At 53.7% G+C, this 19884-nt stretch overlaps 1 protein-coding gene across 1 annotated transcript; it reads right to left on the bottom strand.

Moving 5' to 3' along the window:
* Nucleotides 1-17: 17 nt before the first annotated feature.
* Nucleotides 18-19884, bottom strand: PITPNA (phosphatidylinositol transfer protein alpha). Its single transcript, XM_082202012.1, is given in 13 exon segments — nucleotides 18-2444; nucleotides 2921-2990; nucleotides 3233-3355; nucleotides 3976-4086; nucleotides 4408-4485; nucleotides 5269-5352; nucleotides 6267-6341; nucleotides 7338-7352; nucleotides 7354-7382; nucleotides 10056-10147; nucleotides 11225-11370; nucleotides 15189-15219; nucleotides 19736-19884. Coding segments are annotated over 12 exon segments (852 nt in total). The 5' UTR covers nucleotides 19756-19884; the 3' UTR covers nucleotides 18-2444; nucleotides 2921-2942.

Here is a 19884-nt window from a genome sequence, read left to right as displayed (position 1 = left end):
CAGACTGCAGGCCAATGCTCTGTCTATGATTTTATTAGATTTGTTTCCAATATGCCTGTATTGGAAGATTGGGAGACAAAAAAAGGCACAAACTCACATTAAAGAAACAATAAGATCATCTAATCAAGTCTACAAAGTGTTTGCCATAAAAAGGAGTTGCACTAGGAACCAACCAAAACAGATCAGGGAGTCCCTGCAGAGGCCAGCAGAGGATGAGCCCAGAAAGGCAAGAGCATGCTGGTGGGGTGGGGGGCTTCTCTCCCCCCACTGGGCTCCAAAGATGGAAGCCCAGGCAGGTGTTGGGAGAAAGCAGCTCAGCTCAGCAACCATACCCACCCTCCTCCAAGCCAACAGGTTGGGGTGGGGTCTGGGTGGTGAAGCCAAATGCAACATGTTACGCGGTGCCTCCGCAGCACCCTCTCTGCTCCCATTGCTGGGCTCCCCCCTCCTCCCAAGAAGGAACAAAGAGGTCAGTCGTCACGGGGGGGGGGCAGGGGAGGCAGAGAGAAGGCTCAGAAGATGTGCCTCAGCTACAGTTCGGCAGGAGGCGAACTCTAAAAAAACGCAACACGCAAAGAGCAGAACAAAGGACACACAGTGGAAGTTTGCTGCATTTTTCTCGCTCTTACTGCTAAGCAGGAAAGCTTTGTGTTTTAATGAGAGCTTTCACCTTCGTACCACAATCTTCCCTTGATTTTCTCCCCCACCCTTCAAAATGTCACCATCTGTTTCCATAGAGATGTGGTGTCACCAGCTACAAAGCCTCTCAGCTAAAAAACAAATCTTTAAGCAGCAGGAGTGATAAGAACAGCCATAGAAACAGTTAACACATTCAAGCATAAGAATCCTCTTACACTTCATTACCAAAAGGAAAAAGGAAAAAAATGTTCAGTGTTTTAATTCCCAATTCTCAGTATTTTACAGTACAGGAAGATTAACCAGGGGGCCTCCTTGCCCTGGAGGGGAAGGAGGAGGGAGCACCCGACACATTCCTGGTCCCACAGACTTTGCCCCAACCCCTGGGCTTCTCTTTCTCAGGCAGGCCCAGCGCTGAGCCAGGTCTCCCGCTCCGCCTGGGGGGCTTGCTAAAAGCCCCTTTCCCCCAAAGCCCCTCAAGTCACCTGTCAAGAGAGCGCGACCAGAACGGATCAAGCTTGCTTATTGCACTTGGACATTGATAAGGCAAAAAATGGACAAAACAAGAGGACAAGAGGGATAAACTGCCTCCTCTCAAGGCAAAGCTGCCCGTCGTCACCCTGCTTGTCTCCCACCCTCTCTGTCTGGCAAGGGCCACTGCTTCAGGCGCAGAGCTTGCTCTGGAGGGAGAAAGGGAGGAGACCCGGCTACAGAGGCTGCCACACCAAGGCATGGCCTCAGCTCTGCTTCCACCAGCTCCTGAGTGAAGCCGGCAGTGTTTGTTCAACCCGCTCTTTCTCCTGTGATTGTCTTAAGCAGCTGCCAGCCCACATGCAAGTGGGCTTCAGAAGCCCCTCCTCAGCAGCAAAGAGCTCAGCCAGCTTTTGGCCATGACCCCTGCAGCTCCTGGCAACCGAGAGAGACAGATCACCCCCTCTGCAGTGCCACTGCTCCGTGCTACAGGCCTTATTGCTCAGGAGCATCGCAAACGCCCAACACAAGCAGCGCCTGAGCAGGAAACAACCAAAGAACGGGATTCTGCTTGTGCAATTTGTTTGGTGGTCGGGTTAAGAGACCATTCCGCTCGTCTACTGTAGTAAAGGGGAAGGTGGAGGAGACCCAGGACTGTTTTCTTAGCAGGCCAACTAAGTCACCTGCTCCCACCACCCCAAAAGCGGCAATGTGGACCTTGAGGACCACACTGGAAGGGGCTCAGCAGGCAGAACCTGGGCAGGGAACAGAGGCTGGCGCAGGTGCACTTCAAGACCAGGGCACTGCTAGTAGCAATCTTCCCTGCTCCTTGTTGCCAGGAGCCCTGCCCATCACCGTGATATTCAGGGAGCAAAAAGGTTGGCCTGACACCCTCTAATACTGAGTTCCCATCTCCACAAATGGACAAAGAAAGGTGAAGAAACCAAGGCAGCAGTTTATCCCAGTGTTTCAAAGGAAAAATATAGATATATACATACATATGAAATCTAAATCACCACATCACAAGACTATTTCAGCTAAAACGGTCACTTGGAAATCAAAGAGCCACGTGGGAATCGGGCTGAACACTCTTCTGGGGAAGGCACCTGTGTCACAGGTGCAGCCATCCCCCAGGAAGCGCCTCCAGCCCAGGTGCCAAGGCCAGAGCGCTCAGGACCAGAGGACTGTCTATTTGCTCACGATAGTAAGGGCCACTAGAGTTAGCTAGGGGAGGTTGGAAGTCGCCTGCTGACTGGATAGAGGAGGGCTTGATCCAGAGATGGTCCGTTGGTCAAGAGGGTGGAGTTCCTGGGCCTTGCTGCTGGCTGTTTTGCAAACTTAAGGAAAGAAAGAGAGAAACTGGGTTACTTCAGTGGCTTGAAAGTGATCTTCCAAGTGGGGAAACTCTGCTGGGTAGCTGGATTTATTAAACACTCCTGAGTATATGGCAGTCATTTTTGAAGGAGGGGGAACGCAGAGTGCCTTTTCTGTCAGGGATGACACTGCACGGTTTCAACAGTGAGGGTACAGTCAACTGTGCAATCCTGGAGAGCCAGCAGCAGACTTATTCCATGTCCTGCTCAGACACCCCCCACACACACCAAAAGCCTCCTGCAGCCGAGCCCACAAAGAACATTTGCACCAGGAATTTATTGCACTGGGCACAGATGTTTCTCTTGATATTTATGCTTGGAGCCAATGCAGGATCCTTAAGAAGGGACAACACAGCTCATGTCAGAAGCACCCTGTCCCCATATTTGTGGCACTGCCTCTTTTCTAACCTTTGAAGGCAGCCCCGAAGATGTGGACATACCGTGCAAAGAGAGGAATCCACGCTAGTCATCTGCAGCCGACGTTCCTTTCAAGGGGTCCTTCTGTCTCATCTGCAGCAGGAGAAAAGGAGATTTTTTTGGTCTTTTGCAAAGTTAGGCCAAGTGGGCAGATCTCCTGAAGTGAGAGTCCTCAGCAGAGCCTCGTGTCACACACAAAGCATCTGACAGAGAAAAGGAGCAAGAACTTCAGGCACTCGGGCGAGGAAAGCAGAGCTGCTGGCCACTTGCCTGCCCCAGTCCCTGATCACTCTGGGGTACATGAGGCCTAGCAGACCAAGTCCCTTCCCACTTGCCTCATCCAGCTGCCTCTTCGTCTCGTCCTCCATCCTGCGAATGTCCTCCATGGTCAGGTCAACCCATTTATCAAGCCAGCAGAACAGCTGCCGGTGGAAATTTGTGAAAAGCCGCCTCTCTTGCTACAAGAGAAGGAAGAAGAGCTCAGAGCTCCAGTGCAAGAGCCGTCCACAGCCAGCGTGCAGCAGGGCATGCTGAGCCATGCAGCTGAGTCATGCCTCCCCGCTCCCCTCAAGGGAACAGCACCGCGTTGCTCCCTGCCAGAAGTCAGTTCCAATATTCTTGGCCTCATTCAGCGACGGACTGTTCTGAGCTCTTGCAAGCGCAAGAATGCAAGCACTCCGATACACAAAGCAGAAGGAAGATGGGCCCTACAGTGCCTGTTCATCTTGCTGGGCACAAAAGGCCATCTCAGCCCTTGGCTTGTAGCTATTCTGAGGCAGGCACAGGTTTTGCTGGCTGTAAACGAAAGCTGTGTGCACTTGCCAAAGGAGTCAAGATTGCCTCACGACAAGGAGGGCAACGTGGCAGGGCTTCATTTGCCTGCCTGCAGCTGGTGTGTGGCTGCTCCACTTCCAAGAGAATAATGTGGCCCGCCTGGGAAAGCCACAGCACACCAACACCCAAGCGATGGAAGGGATGTTTCCCCACCCAGCCCTTTTGTGAAGGCTGAGGGCTGCACCATCTCACCCGCCTTCCCCAATTACGTCCTGTTGGCCTTTTGGGATGACCTTTCACTCACCTTCTGTATAAAGTTTTCGACTTTGTTCTGCAGCCCCCACCACTTGAACTTGACCGTTACTAGCTTGTAAGCACACATGTATGGACAGTCGGTTTGCTTGCCCAGCTCCTTCTGCAGACGTAAGAGAGGAATCCTCAGAATGGAGCCCTTGGCCCCAAACCAGCCCCACGGCCAGCCCTCCCCTCTTCCTCCTCTCCGCTCATTCAGCGTTTATACTTCCGGCAACCCAACCCACAATAGCAGGTCCAGTATGTCTAGATTGTCGGCTGTGAGCCAGGAAGCCCCCCATTTAAGTCTCAAGGAAGACAGTCCTGAGCCACCTTCCATCAGCTATGAAGCAGCCTGAACACCTGGCAGCTACAGAGCCCCTATTCTCCAAGGACCACTGCCATTTGGCACAGCACCCAGAATGACGCCAGTGCCCATACGTACCCTCCAGTTGGGCCCCAAAGGGCCACGCCCTGTTTTGGTGGATTTAAACTTTGATGGGTCTTCTTCCGGCTTGTAATCCTGGAGCAGATACAACAGGGAGCAGGTTACAGCAAAGGAAGGTAACACCTACCTCCAAAGAAGGGTGCAAAGCAGTCTCCTTTGCTTCCTGGAAAGCAAGGAGCTCAGGGGAGTTCCATTTCCCCCCTTCCGCTGTAGTATCGAGGGCCACAGCAGCTGCTCAGGGGCAAGATATCCCAGGCTGCCTTGTAGCTCCCTGCACTGGGGACCAGGAGGAAGAAGCCCCAACCCAAGCTGGGCATTTCCACCTTGGCCTGAGCTCCTAATCCCAAAGGCCCCCCCCAGGGAATGGAAGACGGACAGCACCCCCCTTTTCTCTCCACTCAATGCATGGCACAGCCGCCCTGCCAATTACAATCCTGAGCAAGGGAACAGAGCGATTTATGCTGGGATTTATGGTCCCTTCTCAGCGCTCACAAATAAAAAGAAAAGCAAAAAGGAACCTCTTACTCTCCTAGAAGCCTACACAAAATGCCCACAGAAATTAGAAGTCTTAAGTGGTTTTTGTGGCTAAGCCAATTCTTTCATTTGTAAGCTATGCCGCTGCAGAGCTCTGAGGGAAAACTCAAGGTCACAGTCAGCCAGACAACTCTGAAGTGGCTATTTGTGGCTATGCCCAGGGCCCAGTTCGGCCGACTGGAAACAGCCCCCGACAGAGGCAGCTGCTTTTCTCCAGCCAAGCAAAGCGCGCGCCCCCCAAAAGCCCCCACCCGCCTGCAGCCCAAGAGGAGCCCTTCTCCTGAACACCCACCCCAGGCCAGCTCTCGCACTCGGCTGCCGTACCCTTGAAAGCACTTGGCTCCGGTCTGCAATGTCGATATAGACGGCTTCTACGTTCTTCCATTCATTCGGGTCCAGTTTGTGAACCTGCAGGCAGCAGAAAGGAGGAGCGTTTGCGTGATATCTCAGTGCCCCCCTTCCAAGTTTCAGTGCTCTTCTTTAAATGGATTTCTCCCCCCCCCCACCTTCAGCCATTGGAGCTTTCAGGTCAGCCAATGCAGGACAAGAACATAACAGCAAAGATCTTTAAACACACAGAAACTCATCGCCATGAAAACAGCTTTTATGAAAGAGCAGAATATTTATAGTAAGCTATATTCAACTAAGTTCTACTCAGAGTAAACCCACTGAAATTAATGGACCCAAGTTCACTATGCCCATTTGCTTTGGTGCTCCAAGTACGACTAATGTTGGATACTGCTCATTAGTTTTATACATTCTTACTGTTACATACCCCCATTGCACATCACTTCAGAATTAATAGTTTTCTAAGTAAGACAAATCAAATAAACACAGCAGCAGCAAGAAAAGACATGAGAGAAGCTGAGGGTTGGGCTCATGAAAAGCCAGGTCCTCCGGGGCCCGAAAAGCAACCTCTCCTCTGCCCCAGGTGGAAAGAGCTCCTGTCCAAAAGCAAGCTAGAAAGTGAAGAATCCCCCCATTGCCCGCAAGAGCAGCCTGAGGGGACACTTCACCCCACAGCCTGTGTGGTCCAGGGAGAGGCATTTTAAGATGGACACACACTCCTGGGGGACCCCCGGCATACGCACTGGAGGCCTATCGTCTTGTGGCGCTCCTGAGCAGTGCATGGGGAGGTGGCTGGGGAGGCTTCACTTGGGAACAAGCCCTTCCGGCTTAGAATTGCTCCAAACCAGCAACATGCCCGAACCTTCTTTGCCCTGGCCACCTCCAGAAGGCAAGCTCTGCAGAGCCATCTCTTTGCCACCCGCTTCCGGGATGCAGAGCCAGCCACAGGGGCCGTCCCTGCCAATGGCACTTACGTTCTCCTGCATGCCAAGGTCCGGTTTGTGCCAGGTCTCGATTTTGATCAAGAAGTCGTCTTTCATGTACTCATTCTGCCAAAGAGAGAAGATTCCGTTACCAGCTGGGAATTAGGAAAAGCAAGCGGGAGCATACCCCTTTCCCAGACTCAACCCTTGGAGCAGCGGATCTGTCTGCTTGCTCTCCTTTCCCCACTGGCTTCTGAAGTTGGGTCAGGCAACTTTCTCTCACAGGCTGGGATCACATCACAGCAATGGAATTCCAGGCCCTTAGAAACATTTTGAGAAAACTTGCTCTTACATTATTTGGCAAATATCTCAGAACTCTGTGCCTGCTAACATTTAACCTGCACTGTTTTATCTATCACAAAATGAGAATGGAGTGGTTTTAAAGATGTTGCAATGCTCTTCCAGCTAAGAGACAAACCGTCCCTGTTGGGGGCAAAGTGTAGTTGACTAGAACCCTCAAAGAATGCCTGGAGCTGCCAGTCAGAGCCTTGGTCCTCTGCCCCAGGACAAAGGCTGGCAGAGGCTCTCCAGGGTTTTGGCTAGCAGGGCAGAGCCGGAGGAAGCCAGCCCACCCCCAACTTCTTTGCCCTGCCTGGAATCCATCGCCAGGGCAGCCACTTCCTAGAGGGGCTGATCAAGGGCCTGCCAGGACCGGCTGAGACACTGAGTCTATAAACCAAAGCACTCTGGGCACAGGATTCAGTGGCCAGGATGGGGGTCCAATGGCCTCTGCTGAGCAGCGAAGGAAGGGGCAAAGGCCACAGGACAGGGAGGGCCGGTTGGTACAAGTGGCCTGGGAGGATCTCAGCAGGCCCAGGATGAGAACAGGGCTGGGGGCAGGAGGCTGTGGAGGGGCATCAACTGTTGAATTCAAAGAAGCAAAGTTCACCCCTGAAGAGAGAAGGGTCTTCTGCCAGCTGGGACCTTCTGTGTGCAAAGCAGGGGCTCCACATCACGAGGGTGCCGTCCCTCTGCAAACCCCACCTGGCTGTGGGGCATCCCAGTAGCCTCCCCAATCACTTACACAGCTCCGCTCTGAAAGAGGGAGGAAGCCATACTTACCGTAATAACTGCTCCAGAAATCGGCACATGGAAAGAGAAAGACAGCTTTCATGAGAGAGAGAAAAGTTTGGAGATGCAGCAGGAACTGTGCCACTCCCCCCCCCGCCATCCCCATGCATGTAGCCCAGTGGTGTCTGGGCGGGGGGGGGGGTGGATTGCCAGAAGGAAGTGCTCCTACTGCCCTAAACCCTCCCCCCAGCCCTGGACATGCTCCTGGGTCATTCTGCTCCTGCCTGCCTCTGAATCAACAGCACTGCCTGGGGCTCCTGCTCCAGCCTCCACTTTTCAGAGGGGGCACCAGCTCTATTCTGTTTACAGGGGCAGGGGGGTAACATCTCAGAGCATGAGGGGCCTTGTGGGTTCACCTAGGAAGCTCCCATATAACAAGGTGGACCTCAGCCTTTCATGGCCTGCACTGACAGTGGCCCCAGCTTATGGAGGCACTCCTCAACTCAACCCTTACAATAACCAAACATGCATCACAAAGCCAGGGATCCCCATCCCTGGGGTGGGGATCCCTGGCTCCCTCCTCCTCCTTTCCTCTGCTGGCTGGCTGCGGCTGCTGGACATTGGGAGTCCAGCAACATCTGGAGGACCACAGGCCCCCCCCCACTGTTGCAGGATGGGGAGGAAGAAGTGTTCTCCACAGGCAGAGGGATGTGGGAGACTTTGCTGCCCTGGGAACTGGCTCAATCCATCCCAGAGTTTCTGTGCCTAGAAAACAGGCGTAGTTGTTGAGGCCGGAAGAGGCTTCCTCTCGAGGGAGACAGCGCACCACCCCGGGGGAAATGTCCCAGCCGCCTGGTGAACCAGGCTAGAGGCTCTGCTGCCATTTGCCTCCAGCTGGATGAGAAGATGGAATAAGTTTGGTCAGGTGACTGCTGCCTGCCAGGCCTTCTCCACTTTGTGCATAAGGACATTCTCCTTCTCTCCTCGCTCCAATCCTGCACAGGGGGAAAGAGCCGTCTCCCAGGCCAGGCCAGCTCTTCACATTCCACCGTGTGGTAACCAAAACCAGCACACCAAGTCCAGCGCCGGCTGCCAGTAATCAGATGCTTTTGATAGCAGAGCTCCATTATTCATGAGCCAGGCCACAGTGGATCTGGTGACAGGCCAGGCATCTGCACCAGCCACCGCCACTCTTTCCATTCTGAAGAGGAGGAGCTGAGGCTCACAGGGCAAATGCCAGGGTTTCAACGCCCCGTGCCAGACGGCTGCTCAAAGCGCAGAGACTTCTGAGGAATTAACGCCAGGTTGCTTGGCCCTACAAGTTTTCACAAGGGAACACCTGGGAATGTACCGTGACAAGAAGCCGCCATGGCAGTTCCCTTGGCACACAGTCCCAGAGCATGCTGGGTGTGTTGTTCCCAACTTAAAGCAAGGAAGAGAGAGCGGAGGTTCACAGGGCAGGGCTCCTGAATCAGAGCACCGCCGGCCAACTCTCAAGGATGGGCCTCGCACAGTTTGCTAGTTTCTTCCGGGAAATGAAGAACCGCAGTGTCCCAAGATCCCCACTAAGCCATCCCTAGCCCTGCGCAGCTGCCACAAAGTGTGGCCTGCCCTGGATACAGCACTGCTGCAAGTCCAGGTGGAGGTGCAGCTCCCCCTCCCAACCAGGCTGCCTCCACAGGCTCTGGTCCAGGGCAGGAGCAGCAATGGATGTTTCCCCCAGGGAGGTCTGAGCAATGCAAGGACCCACGGCCAGAAGAGGCCATGACCTGGGCCCCCACCCAGTGTGCCTTCTCTGCCCTTGGAAAAGTCAGGCGAAGGCAGCAAGGCCCCCTGTGACCTACATGAGCAGTGGCTGCAGCTCCTGCACCAACCAAGCCTTGTGGCTACACCATCCTCCCACCCCAAACGCTAACATGGCAGGCCTGGAAAACAGAAGTGCTGAGCTATGTGCTGGCCTGCCAGAGGCACAGCTTGGCCGCTGCTGGAGAGGAACAAGGGTTGCTGTTTTCCCTACATGAGAAGCTCATTAGTCCATGGTTTGGGGGAAGCACCTGAGGCCAAGGGACCCTGCAAAGCTTTCAGGGGCAAGAACATTTGCAGCCTCACCCATGCCCAGAGGAAAGCCAGTCGGGCAGCCGTGAAATGCTGGGCAGGAAAGGAGCACCACTTAATGCCAGGACACACTGGCCATGCCCTGGCAGGAATCCTGATGTCTCAGGCAAAGTGCTAATGTGATAAGCCAGAGACAAATTGTGATCCTCGCCAGGACAGCTGGCCTAAGCTCTTCCCCCAGGGCTGCCAAGGCAGATGTTCCTCCTGGCCACGGCACCAGGGAGCCAGCAGCTGCCCTAGGGCTCCAGCCTCGCCCTCACCTGCCAAGGCACGAAGAGGACCCTCCGCAAGCTCCTCCAAACTGGCTCACTCCACTCAGCCCTGCCTGATCTCCAGGAATCTTCCTCTCGAGGGCTGATTTGGAGCAGGGAGAGTCCTGCCTGGCTGATCAACCAGGCAGGATCAGCCCAGGTATCCATCAGACAAGCCCTGTTGTGGTTTATACAAGGAAGCAGAATGGATGCTTCTCTCCAGCACCAAAGCCCTGGAACTCCGGCTGGCCTCACAAGACAGCTGCCCATCCCAGGGAGGGAAAGTGATCTCAGTTGCAGCTTAGGAAGGTCTGTGCAAAAGGTCCCCAAAGCCTGGCCCTGCCTGCACTTTTCCAAATAGATGATGGGGGTGTCCCACCCCACAGAGTGCAAGGCTACTCACCAGTCCGGCAGTAAGGGTAGGCATTCCAGGCTTTCTCGTGGATATTCAAGGCTCCCTCTGGGGCCAGCATCTTCACAAAGGGAGGGACTTTGCTGCAGGAAACGAGCAACAGAAGACAGCTGTCTTTGAACGGCATCTTGCACACACAGCCCAGCTCCAAAGACAGACACGCCCAGGATGCTTTTGGGCCTCTGATCTTCTGACTGACTACTGCAACAGCCAGCAAACATGTGTTAAATGCCACAAACACAATGCCCTGCACTCAAAGGCTGAAACAAGACCGAGAAGGCCACACAAAGCTGAGAAGAGCCACTGGCCCTGCAGAAAAAGGCACCTGACTTGAAACCACCCCCAAGCCAGCAGTGCTCAGGCCCAGGACCTCAGACTGACCCCCCACCTCCATTGCTCACCTGCTGCTCTCCACAGTTGCAGGTAAAGCCCAAGGGCTCACTGCACAGCAAGCGGCTTTGTAAAGGGGTCAAGAGGGAGCTCCTCTCTGTGGACTCCCCACGTCCTCCCCCCACCCAGCTGCGACTTCTCCTCTCTGTCTCCCCAGTCTGCTCATCACCAGGCCAGAAAGGGTCAATGAGGAACCTCAGCTCACAAGTGCCTGGCTGTGGCCGTCTCCAACGGGCCTGCAGGCTTCCTGAGGGTCACTTGAACAGGTCACAGCACCTGGGATCAAAGCAATACCCCCACCCAAAAAGGAGCTGCAGCAAGGAGTGCCACAAGAACAGCTGCCCAGAAGCTGAAGCAGGAAGGGGAGCCACTGCTTTTCTTGTGCACAAGCAGCAACAAGCCCAACATGCAGAAAAGCAGAACTACTAGGGCTGAACAAACACCCAGAAGAGCTTCCTTACTGCAAGGGGGAGGGATGAATCTGTGTGTCACCTGAGGGGCCAAGATCCAACCCCCCCCCCCACCCACCCAACAAGCACTTTCTCCAGCCACCCCTTAAGCTCACTTGGAAGGCTGCTCCGAACTCTGGCCAGAGGGCTCCTTCCTTTGACAGGGTCTGCCTTCCTAAGACAGAGCCTGGGGTCAACTATCCTCCTCTCCCCAAAGGCAAAGAGACTGCAAAGCAGTGGAGTTCACCCCTTCCCCAGGAAGACCAAGCAAGGCCTCAGCTGACCAACACCCATCCTGCCTACAGAATCTCTGCCACATACCTCTGCAAGTGGTAGATCTTGTGTGTGTACTGCCCACGTTCCCCGTCGCGCTCATAGGGCTCGTTCACCAGGACCTCCACCCCTTCACCACCGCCAGTTTCGTTCTTGCTGGCTTCTGCCACGGAGTACAGCTGCCCCACTTGGTACTGAAGGAGGAGGGACATCACAGCATCACTGTAGATTCAGCAAGCAGGTAGGCAGGAACACAAGAAGCAGCCCTGGACTGGGGCAGACCACTGGTCCAGCCAGCTCAGCACCACCTACCCCACTGGGTCTCAACTGGTGGGGCAGGAATGATCCAAGGTGGCTTGCAACAGGAGCATGAGCACCATGCAGAGATACGGCAAATGATCGGAGATGCTGGAGAGATCCTGCGTAGGGCAGTGCGCCCCCAGCTGCTGCTGGACTACAACTCCCATCATCCCTGACCACTGGCTGTGCTATAGGCATAGACCCAGCCCTACAGGCAACCCAAAACTGGACAGAGGAAGGTCTGAGCAGCCCTGTATTGGAAGGCTTTTAACGCTTGGTGTTTTATGTTTTTAGATATGCTGTAAACTGCCCAGAGTGGCTGGGGAAATCCAGCCAGATGGGTGGGGTATAAATAATAACATTACTGTATTATTAATTAGTATTATTATTATTATTGAGCCGGTGTCAGGCAGCTTCCTATGTTCCTGACTGCTTTACACTGTGCAGACCGTTAGCCTCTTTTTCACCTGGCAATGCTGCCAGGGACTGAGCCTGGGTCGGGTGCTGGGCGCCCAAGCTGTTTTTCTGCCTATGTGCTGCATTTGCTGCCAGGACTTTGCAGAGCCTGTGAGGGAGCCCTGGGTCATTCCACTGGCTGGAAGCAGGGCCTGCTCTGCAGAGTCCTTGGAACAGGGGTTGACCCAGCCCCCCAAAGTGCCCAGCGCCCCCCATTTCACCCTAGAAAGGATTAGGCCGCTAAGAGGAAGCAGCGCTAGGTGCTTAGGGGGATTTGAGCCTGGCTCTACCCAGTCCTAGCCCAACACTAAACCTCCACGCTCTGCAAGCGTTTTATGCCATCTGCCCCATAATTGTGAGCACAGTTGTGAAGCCCCTCCAGTGCAGGGCTGGCATTCACATACACACACAGAGAGAGCAGAGAGAGCAAATACTGGGGCAGACAAGTGGCTTTGTCCCAGGGGGTGGGTGGGGTCTCCCAGACGGGGTCCCCTGGGGACAGAGAGCAGCGTGTCCCCAGCGCTGACGCACTCTCCGGTCACTCTCCCTCTCCTGCATCCTCTCGCTCCACAAGTTACAGTTCAGGCACTAAGAGGATCAGGCTGCTGGACTGCCATCTTCACCCCTTAATCTTCCCTGTTATTTCTGATCCCCTAATCCCATTGGAACAAGGAAGCAGGCCCAGATAAATTGCTGTGTTAAATAAGAGCAGGCCCCGGGGGAATCCGCCAGAGAAAGTGTCCAAGAGGGCAAGAGGCCCCGTGCCCAGGAAGGAGGGTGGTGGGGTGGCTGGAAGGAGCCGCTCAGCTCAGGTGCTCAGTCCAGCAGGAACAGCTCAGCGCTCTGGAAGGCCTGGCGGTCAGTGGCCCTGTGCTCTGCTGGGGCTAAAACTTCAGACTCAGTGCCATGCTCAGGGAGACACGATCCTGTAGTGAAAGCACCCCTCTTCCTTTCCACCCCTCAGCCAGGCTCCTTGGGGGCCATTCATCCTCCTGGAAGCAGCTTTGCATTCAGCTGGGAAAGGCAGATCCTGCAGCTCACAAGCAGGAAGGGGGGTGGTTTGGGGGGGCACACAGAGAGTGGGTACAAATGATGGCACCATGTTAGAAGTAACAGCTGAGAACACACCCACACATCCTGCCAAAAAACACCAAGCAACTGATATTTGGGGGAGGGGCTAGATCCAATCCTAAATCGCCTCTGGATATTAAAGGTGGCCCACCTTGTTTATATTCTACAAAGGTCCCCCTCCCCCACTGAGGCTCTTGCAGATGCCCCTACAGAATACAGAGAACGGACACCTACAAGCCCCACACGGAACCTTGGCCATTGGACTGTGATGCATTGGATTTTTAATCTGCCTAAGCTGCCTCATTGGGAGGAAGGTTCCTGCTTTCCTCCCCTTTGCTGCCATTGCTTTCCTGGGGGGGGATGCTGAGGGGTTCTGTAGGCTCAAGAGAGAGCACAGCTGGCACCCAGCCCGCTCAGAACAAATCTTGCTCTGCAGCTCCCCCTCTTGGCGTCCCTTTACACAGCTCCGGAGAACCCGCTGCTCCCCATCCCAGTAGCCTCAGGGCTTGGGCTCCTACTCTCAGCTGGCACCTGCACCTCCTTCCTAGGTCCTCTGGCTTCCTGGTCTCTTTAATGGAAATGGCACCTGCCTGCATTGGTTGAATTGTGCTTTGGGACCAGCCGGACCTTGCCAAAGCCACAAGCCAGGGATGGGAGTCTCCAAGAGAGCTTGACCCAGGGGGCTCCCTGTCAGACCCTGTCCAGGGAGACAGGAAGCCAGGCTGCTCAAGGGGTGCAGCCTCAGAAGCGGCAAGAGGCCAAGCTGCACTTCCAAGGTGTCAGGAGCCTCCTCCTCTCTTCAAGGCACTCTGTAACCCGAACTCTGGGAAACATGAACCCAACTCTGCTTTGCCCCAATTCTGACAAGGCAGCACCGGACGGGACTCAGGACCCCAGCAGGTGCAGAGCCTGAGGCAGCCAAGCCAGCCCTTGCTCAGGAGGAGCCACCCGGGCGCCAGAGCAGGCTAGCGGGCAGCCGTGGGGATTTCAAGCAGACATATTTACTTCACACATATTGTCTCAGTTACCTCTGCAGGTTGTACAGGGTTGGCCAGCATTACTCTCCAAATATTCCACATGGGGAACCCAAGCAGAGAGCGAGTCAGTGCCCCAGGAGTGTCATGCCAGAAGACCAGGGTGAGCCCCGTCCAATCCTGGCTGGCGGAAGGGCAGCACCCAAAGACCTGGCCAGGAGCAAGGAGCACTTCCAGCTGGGTCTCCTTCTGTGGGAGAAGCTGATACAGAAGACGCACGTGTGTGCTTCAGGCCACTTGGGCTGACCTACATTCTCCTAGCTCTGCCTCCATTGTCCTTTGTTACTGCCATCACCAGGGTTGGGGGAGCAGAAAAATGGACCTGGAAGGAAAGTCAACCAGAGCTCTCTGCTCAAGCTGGCGGCCCCCTCCACACTTGTGCTTCAAAACAAATAGTTGGGGGAAATGACACACGCTTTTGTGCAATGCTCACATTTGCCACAGGCACCCAGGAATGCCCCCAGTGAGGGCCTGACACTTCCCTGGAGCGCAAAGCGCTGAGAGAGAGCAAGGGGAATAACAAGCTATGCATCCTAGGGATGTCTCCACCTCCACGCAAAAGCCCCTGGCAAGCAGGCAGGCAGGCTGAAGTTTATGGCACGGTGGGAGTTAGGCCCTCACACAACGCTCACTAATCTTGCTGCAAATGCAGGAACATTCTTTAGTCAGCAGCTTGTTCCTAATAATTCAAATAGTCTTAAGAAGGAGGGCAGGCAGGCAACAGAGCCCAGGAGCCCGGATAAATCTTATAGACTCTTCCATCCATAACTGATGCCAAGAGTGGAGCAGGGAACTGGGTTGGTGGAAAGATCTGCCACACACTTGAGACCTGTGGGTGCTCTGACCATGAGTGTTTAAACAGTGAGAAAAACATCAGAAAGCCTGCAGACAAATGCCAGGCCCTCACACCTTAAGGAGAGTCCCAGAAACTTGTTCAATGTCACTCAACCCCTTGCAGAACTGGTGACAAGTTCCTCTCCACAGCACTAAGCACCCACCTCCTCCCTGCTTGCAGCAAAGTGGCCGCTACTAAAGCAGAAATGAGCTAATCTTTAAGTAGCCACAACACACTTCTCACTGGCCACAAATGGAACCAAGACTAGATTTAAGGCAGGTATTGAAAAAGAAGCAGCAGAGAAGTTGGCACTTACCTCCTCCACAGACACGGGCAAAAGAACACGACTGCAAGAGAAGAGACAAAAGGAAGTTCACTAAAGGTCCAGTAACCAGGATCATTTGCACAGTGCCAACAACAACTCACAGTCCCACTGGAGGATTACAGCCCAAGGGGTTCCAGTGGAGCTAGGACACCCCCCCCCCGCCCCCACTATTGCCTGCCAGCCCATTGCCAATGCTGTCTCTGCTGGGGAGTTCATTTCTGCAGTATCGGGCAACTCAGGCAAGGACCTCCCAGAACAGCAATGAAGTTTCCCGTTTCACAAATGTTGTGTGGAGAAAGAAAAAGACAGAGATAAACAGAAAAACTAGAACAGCAAAATGGACTCTGTCCAAGCCCCACCAAGGAACTTTCAAGAAAGAAGACACATGTAAACCCCAACCCCAACACCACAATAATGTTTCACACACACACATGCAGTGGCTAGTTAAACATTAACGTCAGATGCAAAGATGTTTGCTTTATCTAATGCGTTATGATGATGGCATCACAATAGCAGCTGTCACCAAAGCCTACCTCAACTAAAACAAAGAGACAAGGGTTTCTTACAACTATGCCAGTAATCTCCATACTAGGGCAACTTAAATATTTGGCAAAGCTCTTGATGTTTGGCAAGGCCAACTGATGAACTCCAGAAAAGTCAAGACAGTGTGGACTGGAACGACTCCAAACTGGGGAAGGGCTCCAGGCACAAAATGTGGCAGTCTCTCTTCCCCAGCAATGCAGTGCACACCCAGTAGCAACCCTGAGAGATGCCAGCCCTCTCCCTCTAAGGATGGGGAACTTGCTGTGGCCCTTCAGGGACAGCTGGATTCCAGCTCCCAGCAGGCAACTTGGCAACAGACTGGGATAGTGGGCGTTGGGAGTCCAGGAATGTATGGAATTCTGCAAAGAGACCCCTCTGTACTAGCCGGTTGGACAGCAGAGCTCACAGTGGTCCACAAACCAGGCCGAGGGCAAGACGCCCTACTGAGTGAGCTCCCTCACCAAACCAGTCTTGGGCAAAGGTACCCTAGAGGGAAACATGAAAGTCAAAGGGGAGGAGAGTCACCTGGAAGGGTCTGCATGGAAGATGAGGAACGAGTAACTTCCTGTGCTTCTGGCAAGGAGGACAGCAAAGAAAGAAGGGCCTTATTTTGTTCTCTGTCATTGGGAGCTGGGCATGTTTAGCCTGGAGAAGAGGAGGTTAAGGGGTGATATGATAGCCATGTTCAAATATATAAAAGGATGTCACATAGAGGAGGGAGAAAGGTTGTTTTCTGCTGCTCCGGAGAAGCGGACACGGAGCAATGGATCCAAACTACAAGAAAGAAGATTCCACCTAAACATTAGGAAGAACTTCCTGACAGTAAGAGCTGTTTGACAGTGGAATTTGCTGCCAAGGAGTGTGGTGGAGTCTCCTTCTTTGGAGGTCTTTAAGCAGAGGCTTGACAACCATATGTCAGGAGTGCTCTGATGGTGTTTCCTGCTTGGCAGGGGGTTGGATTCGATGGCTCTTGTGGTCTCTTCCAACTCTATGATTCTATGATTGGTCAGAGCCAGAAATAGATTTCCAAAATGGCTGTTAAAAGCAGGAGCCTGTACCAAAATATTTAGAGCTCAGCCCTAAACTTGGTCATAACAGACCAGAAGACGGGAACAAGGAGACAAAAACGTTGTCCCCATCTTCAAAAAAAGGGGAAAAGAAGGCCTAGGAAACTACCCACCAATCAGCTTGACATCAAAACCAGGAAAAAGTCCAGAACAGATAATTAAACAGCACTTAGGGAGGATATTTTGATTACTAAGACCCAGCATGGGTTTCTCAAAAACAAGGTGAATGTTGTGGACATAGTGTATCTTGATTTCCGACAGACTTTTGACAAAGTTCCCCAAAGTTCTCTTACAGAGAAGCTAGTAAAATGTGGATCGGACGAAGTAACTGTTAAGTGGTTTTGTTGTAGGTGATTGGCTGAATCCAAGGAGTGCTCACTAAGGGTTCCTCATCATCCTGGAATAAAGTGACAAGTAGGGTGCCACAGGGTTATGTCCTAGGCCTGTTGTTGTTCAACATTATTTATAAACAACTTGGATGAAGAAATTGAGGGGATGCTCATCAAGTTAACAGAAGACAACAAACTGGGAGGGGTAGCTAATGCCACAGAATACAAAATCGGAATTCAAGATGACCATAACAGATTGGAGACCTGGGCCCAAACTAATAAAATGAATTTCAAAAGGGACAAATGTCAGGTTATAAACTTAGGAAGGAAGAACCAGCTGCATAAATGGAAGATGGGAGACACCTGGCTTGCCAGTAGTACATGTGAAAAGGATCTAGGGGTCTTAGTAGACCTCAAGCTGAACATGAGTCCACAGTGTGATACAGCAGGGGGGAAAGCTAATGCTATTCTAGGCTGAATCAACAGAAGTCTAGTGTCCAGATCAAGGGAATTAATAGTACCGCTCTATTGTGCCTTGGTCAGACCACACCTGGAGTCCTGCACCACAATTTGAGAAGACCATTGGCAAGCTGCAACGTGTGCAGAGGATGGCAACCAAGATCATCTGGGGTCTGGAAACCAAGCCTTATGAGGAAAAGTTGAAGGAGCTGCGTATGTTTAGCCTGGAAAAGAGGAAACTGAGAAATGATCCTTCAAACATCTAAAGGGTTGTCACATGGAAGATGGAGCAAGTTTGTTTTTTCCTGCTCCAGAGGAGAGGCTCCGCACCAATGGATTCAAATTGCAAGAAATTAAACATCAGGAAGAACTTTCTGACAGTGAGAGCCATTCAACAGTAGAACAGATTCCCTTGGAAGGTATTGGTCTCTCCTTCCTTGGAGATTTCTAAGCAGAGGTTGGATTGTCATCTTTCAGGGATTATTCAGCTAGGATTCCTGCATTGCAAGTGGGTTGGACTAGATGACCCTTGGGATAACTTTCCAACCCTCCAATTCTATGAGCGTTTGGAATAAAGCAATGCATGAGATGAGCCAGCAGAGCATGACTCCTGAGGCTAGGATGTGTGTCTGTGTTTGCAAAGAGACAGACAGGAGACAATTAGTAATTTTATCATCAAGCGACCTGTCAAAATGCATATAACTTGGGAAAACCACAACTTGTCCAGAAGAAGCAGACTCTGCATAGCCAGCTGTCATTTTCCAGACATGTCAAGGAGTCAGCAAACAGGTAAAACCACCTTAATAACGAAAATACTTTCTTTCAAAGCCCTCTCAACTAGAAACCTATAAAGGAGCACAATCGAGTCATACTTTCATAACTGAGTAGACTTTGGACCAAGCATGGCTGATTAGCCGTGGCTCACTTTCCTTGGGGCCACAGCGGAGGATTGGTCCAGGCTTAAAAGAAGCTCTGCTGCAGGGTCTGTCTGCCTCTGAGGTGAGGCAAACTTTGAGCAATATATGAAACAAGCTCTAGTCTGAAAGCTCTTTCAGGAAGTTCCATGTGCTTTCAGAGAGGGGAAGAAAAGGGAAGGCTGTGGCTGTGGGGCCTCGCTCCCCCAAGACGTGACCAGGACCCTGGAGCAGGGAGGAGAGCAGCAGGGCATCCCAGACTCTATCCCACACTGCGGATACACAGTGCTGCAGAAGGACAGAAGTTTAACTCCAGGCAGGTCAAGGAAGAAGCAGCTGCTCTTTGCTGCCGGCATCTAGCTCTCCTCCACGGAAGCCCAGTCAGCATCTGATGGCTGTGGCCATGTTGGCAAGCCGGTTGCCAGGGAGAGCAAATGGTTTGTCCCATCTTCTGGGTCCCTGCTCTGGCGTTTGGCAAATCCCTGCACCTGGAAGGCACCAGCAAAAGTCCTCCCCCCCCCCCAGCACTCACTGGCAAGGCAGGACTTCCAGCAGCAGGAGGGGGAGGAGGGAGACCCTGTTGCCCGAGGCCCAGGGAAGGGCCATACCAAGGAGGTTTTGCAGGCTGACCTCAGGCAGGGTCAAGTGACCTTAGCCAAAAAAACAACTCAAAAACAACCACCACCATGGTGCACAAAAGAGGCACTCATCTCAAGTTAACCTTGCGGCAAGCCCGCACCTTGCTGTGCCCTGTCCGGACGAGCCGGTCCTCCAAGGCAGCCGCTTGGCCAGAGAGGGAAGGTGGCCCACCCAGGGGCCGGGGGGGGGGAGGGCGGCCCGCTTCTCCCTCGGGGCTCCCGGCGGCGGCGGCCTTCCGCTCTTCCTCCTCTCCCAAGGTCCTCCTGCGAAAGAGGATGCCGGGCGCCGGGGAGGAGGAGGAGGAGGAGGGCAGCGCGGCTCCGCCATCCTCATCCCCATCCCGGCATCGGGCGGAGGGTGACCTTCACCGCCCTCGTCCATCCTCCTCTTCCTCGGACCCGCATCCCTCCCACGGGGGGGGGAGAGAGACAGACCCCCTCCCCCCGCTCGGGAGGGAGCGCAGCCCCCGTCCCTCCGGACAGTGGGTGGGGGGTCTCCGCCTGCGGAACTCCCTGCCACCTCCCTCAAACCCTTCTGAGGAGAGACCCCCCTCGGCCCCCCCCACATGCCCCCGGGCGGCCACTCACTATTCCTTGACGAGCACCATGGCGGGCGGGCGGGCGGCGGCGGCGGCTCCTGGCGGTCCGTCCTGCTCCTCCTCGTCCTGCGGGGCTGCGCTCCGTCTCTCCTCGCCCGCCGTCCGCCTCTTTCTGGGCTCCGCGCGCGGCCCGGACGG

This window comes from Podarcis vaucheri, assembly GCF_965113315.1.
Source record: "Podarcis vaucheri genome assembly, chromosome: 15".
Taxonomy (NCBI): Eukaryota; Metazoa; Chordata; class Lepidosauria; order Squamata; family Lacertidae; genus Podarcis; species Podarcis vaucheri.
The sequence above is the reverse complement of the archived record's forward strand: the minus strand, read 5'-3'. Positions and strand labels throughout refer to the sequence as shown.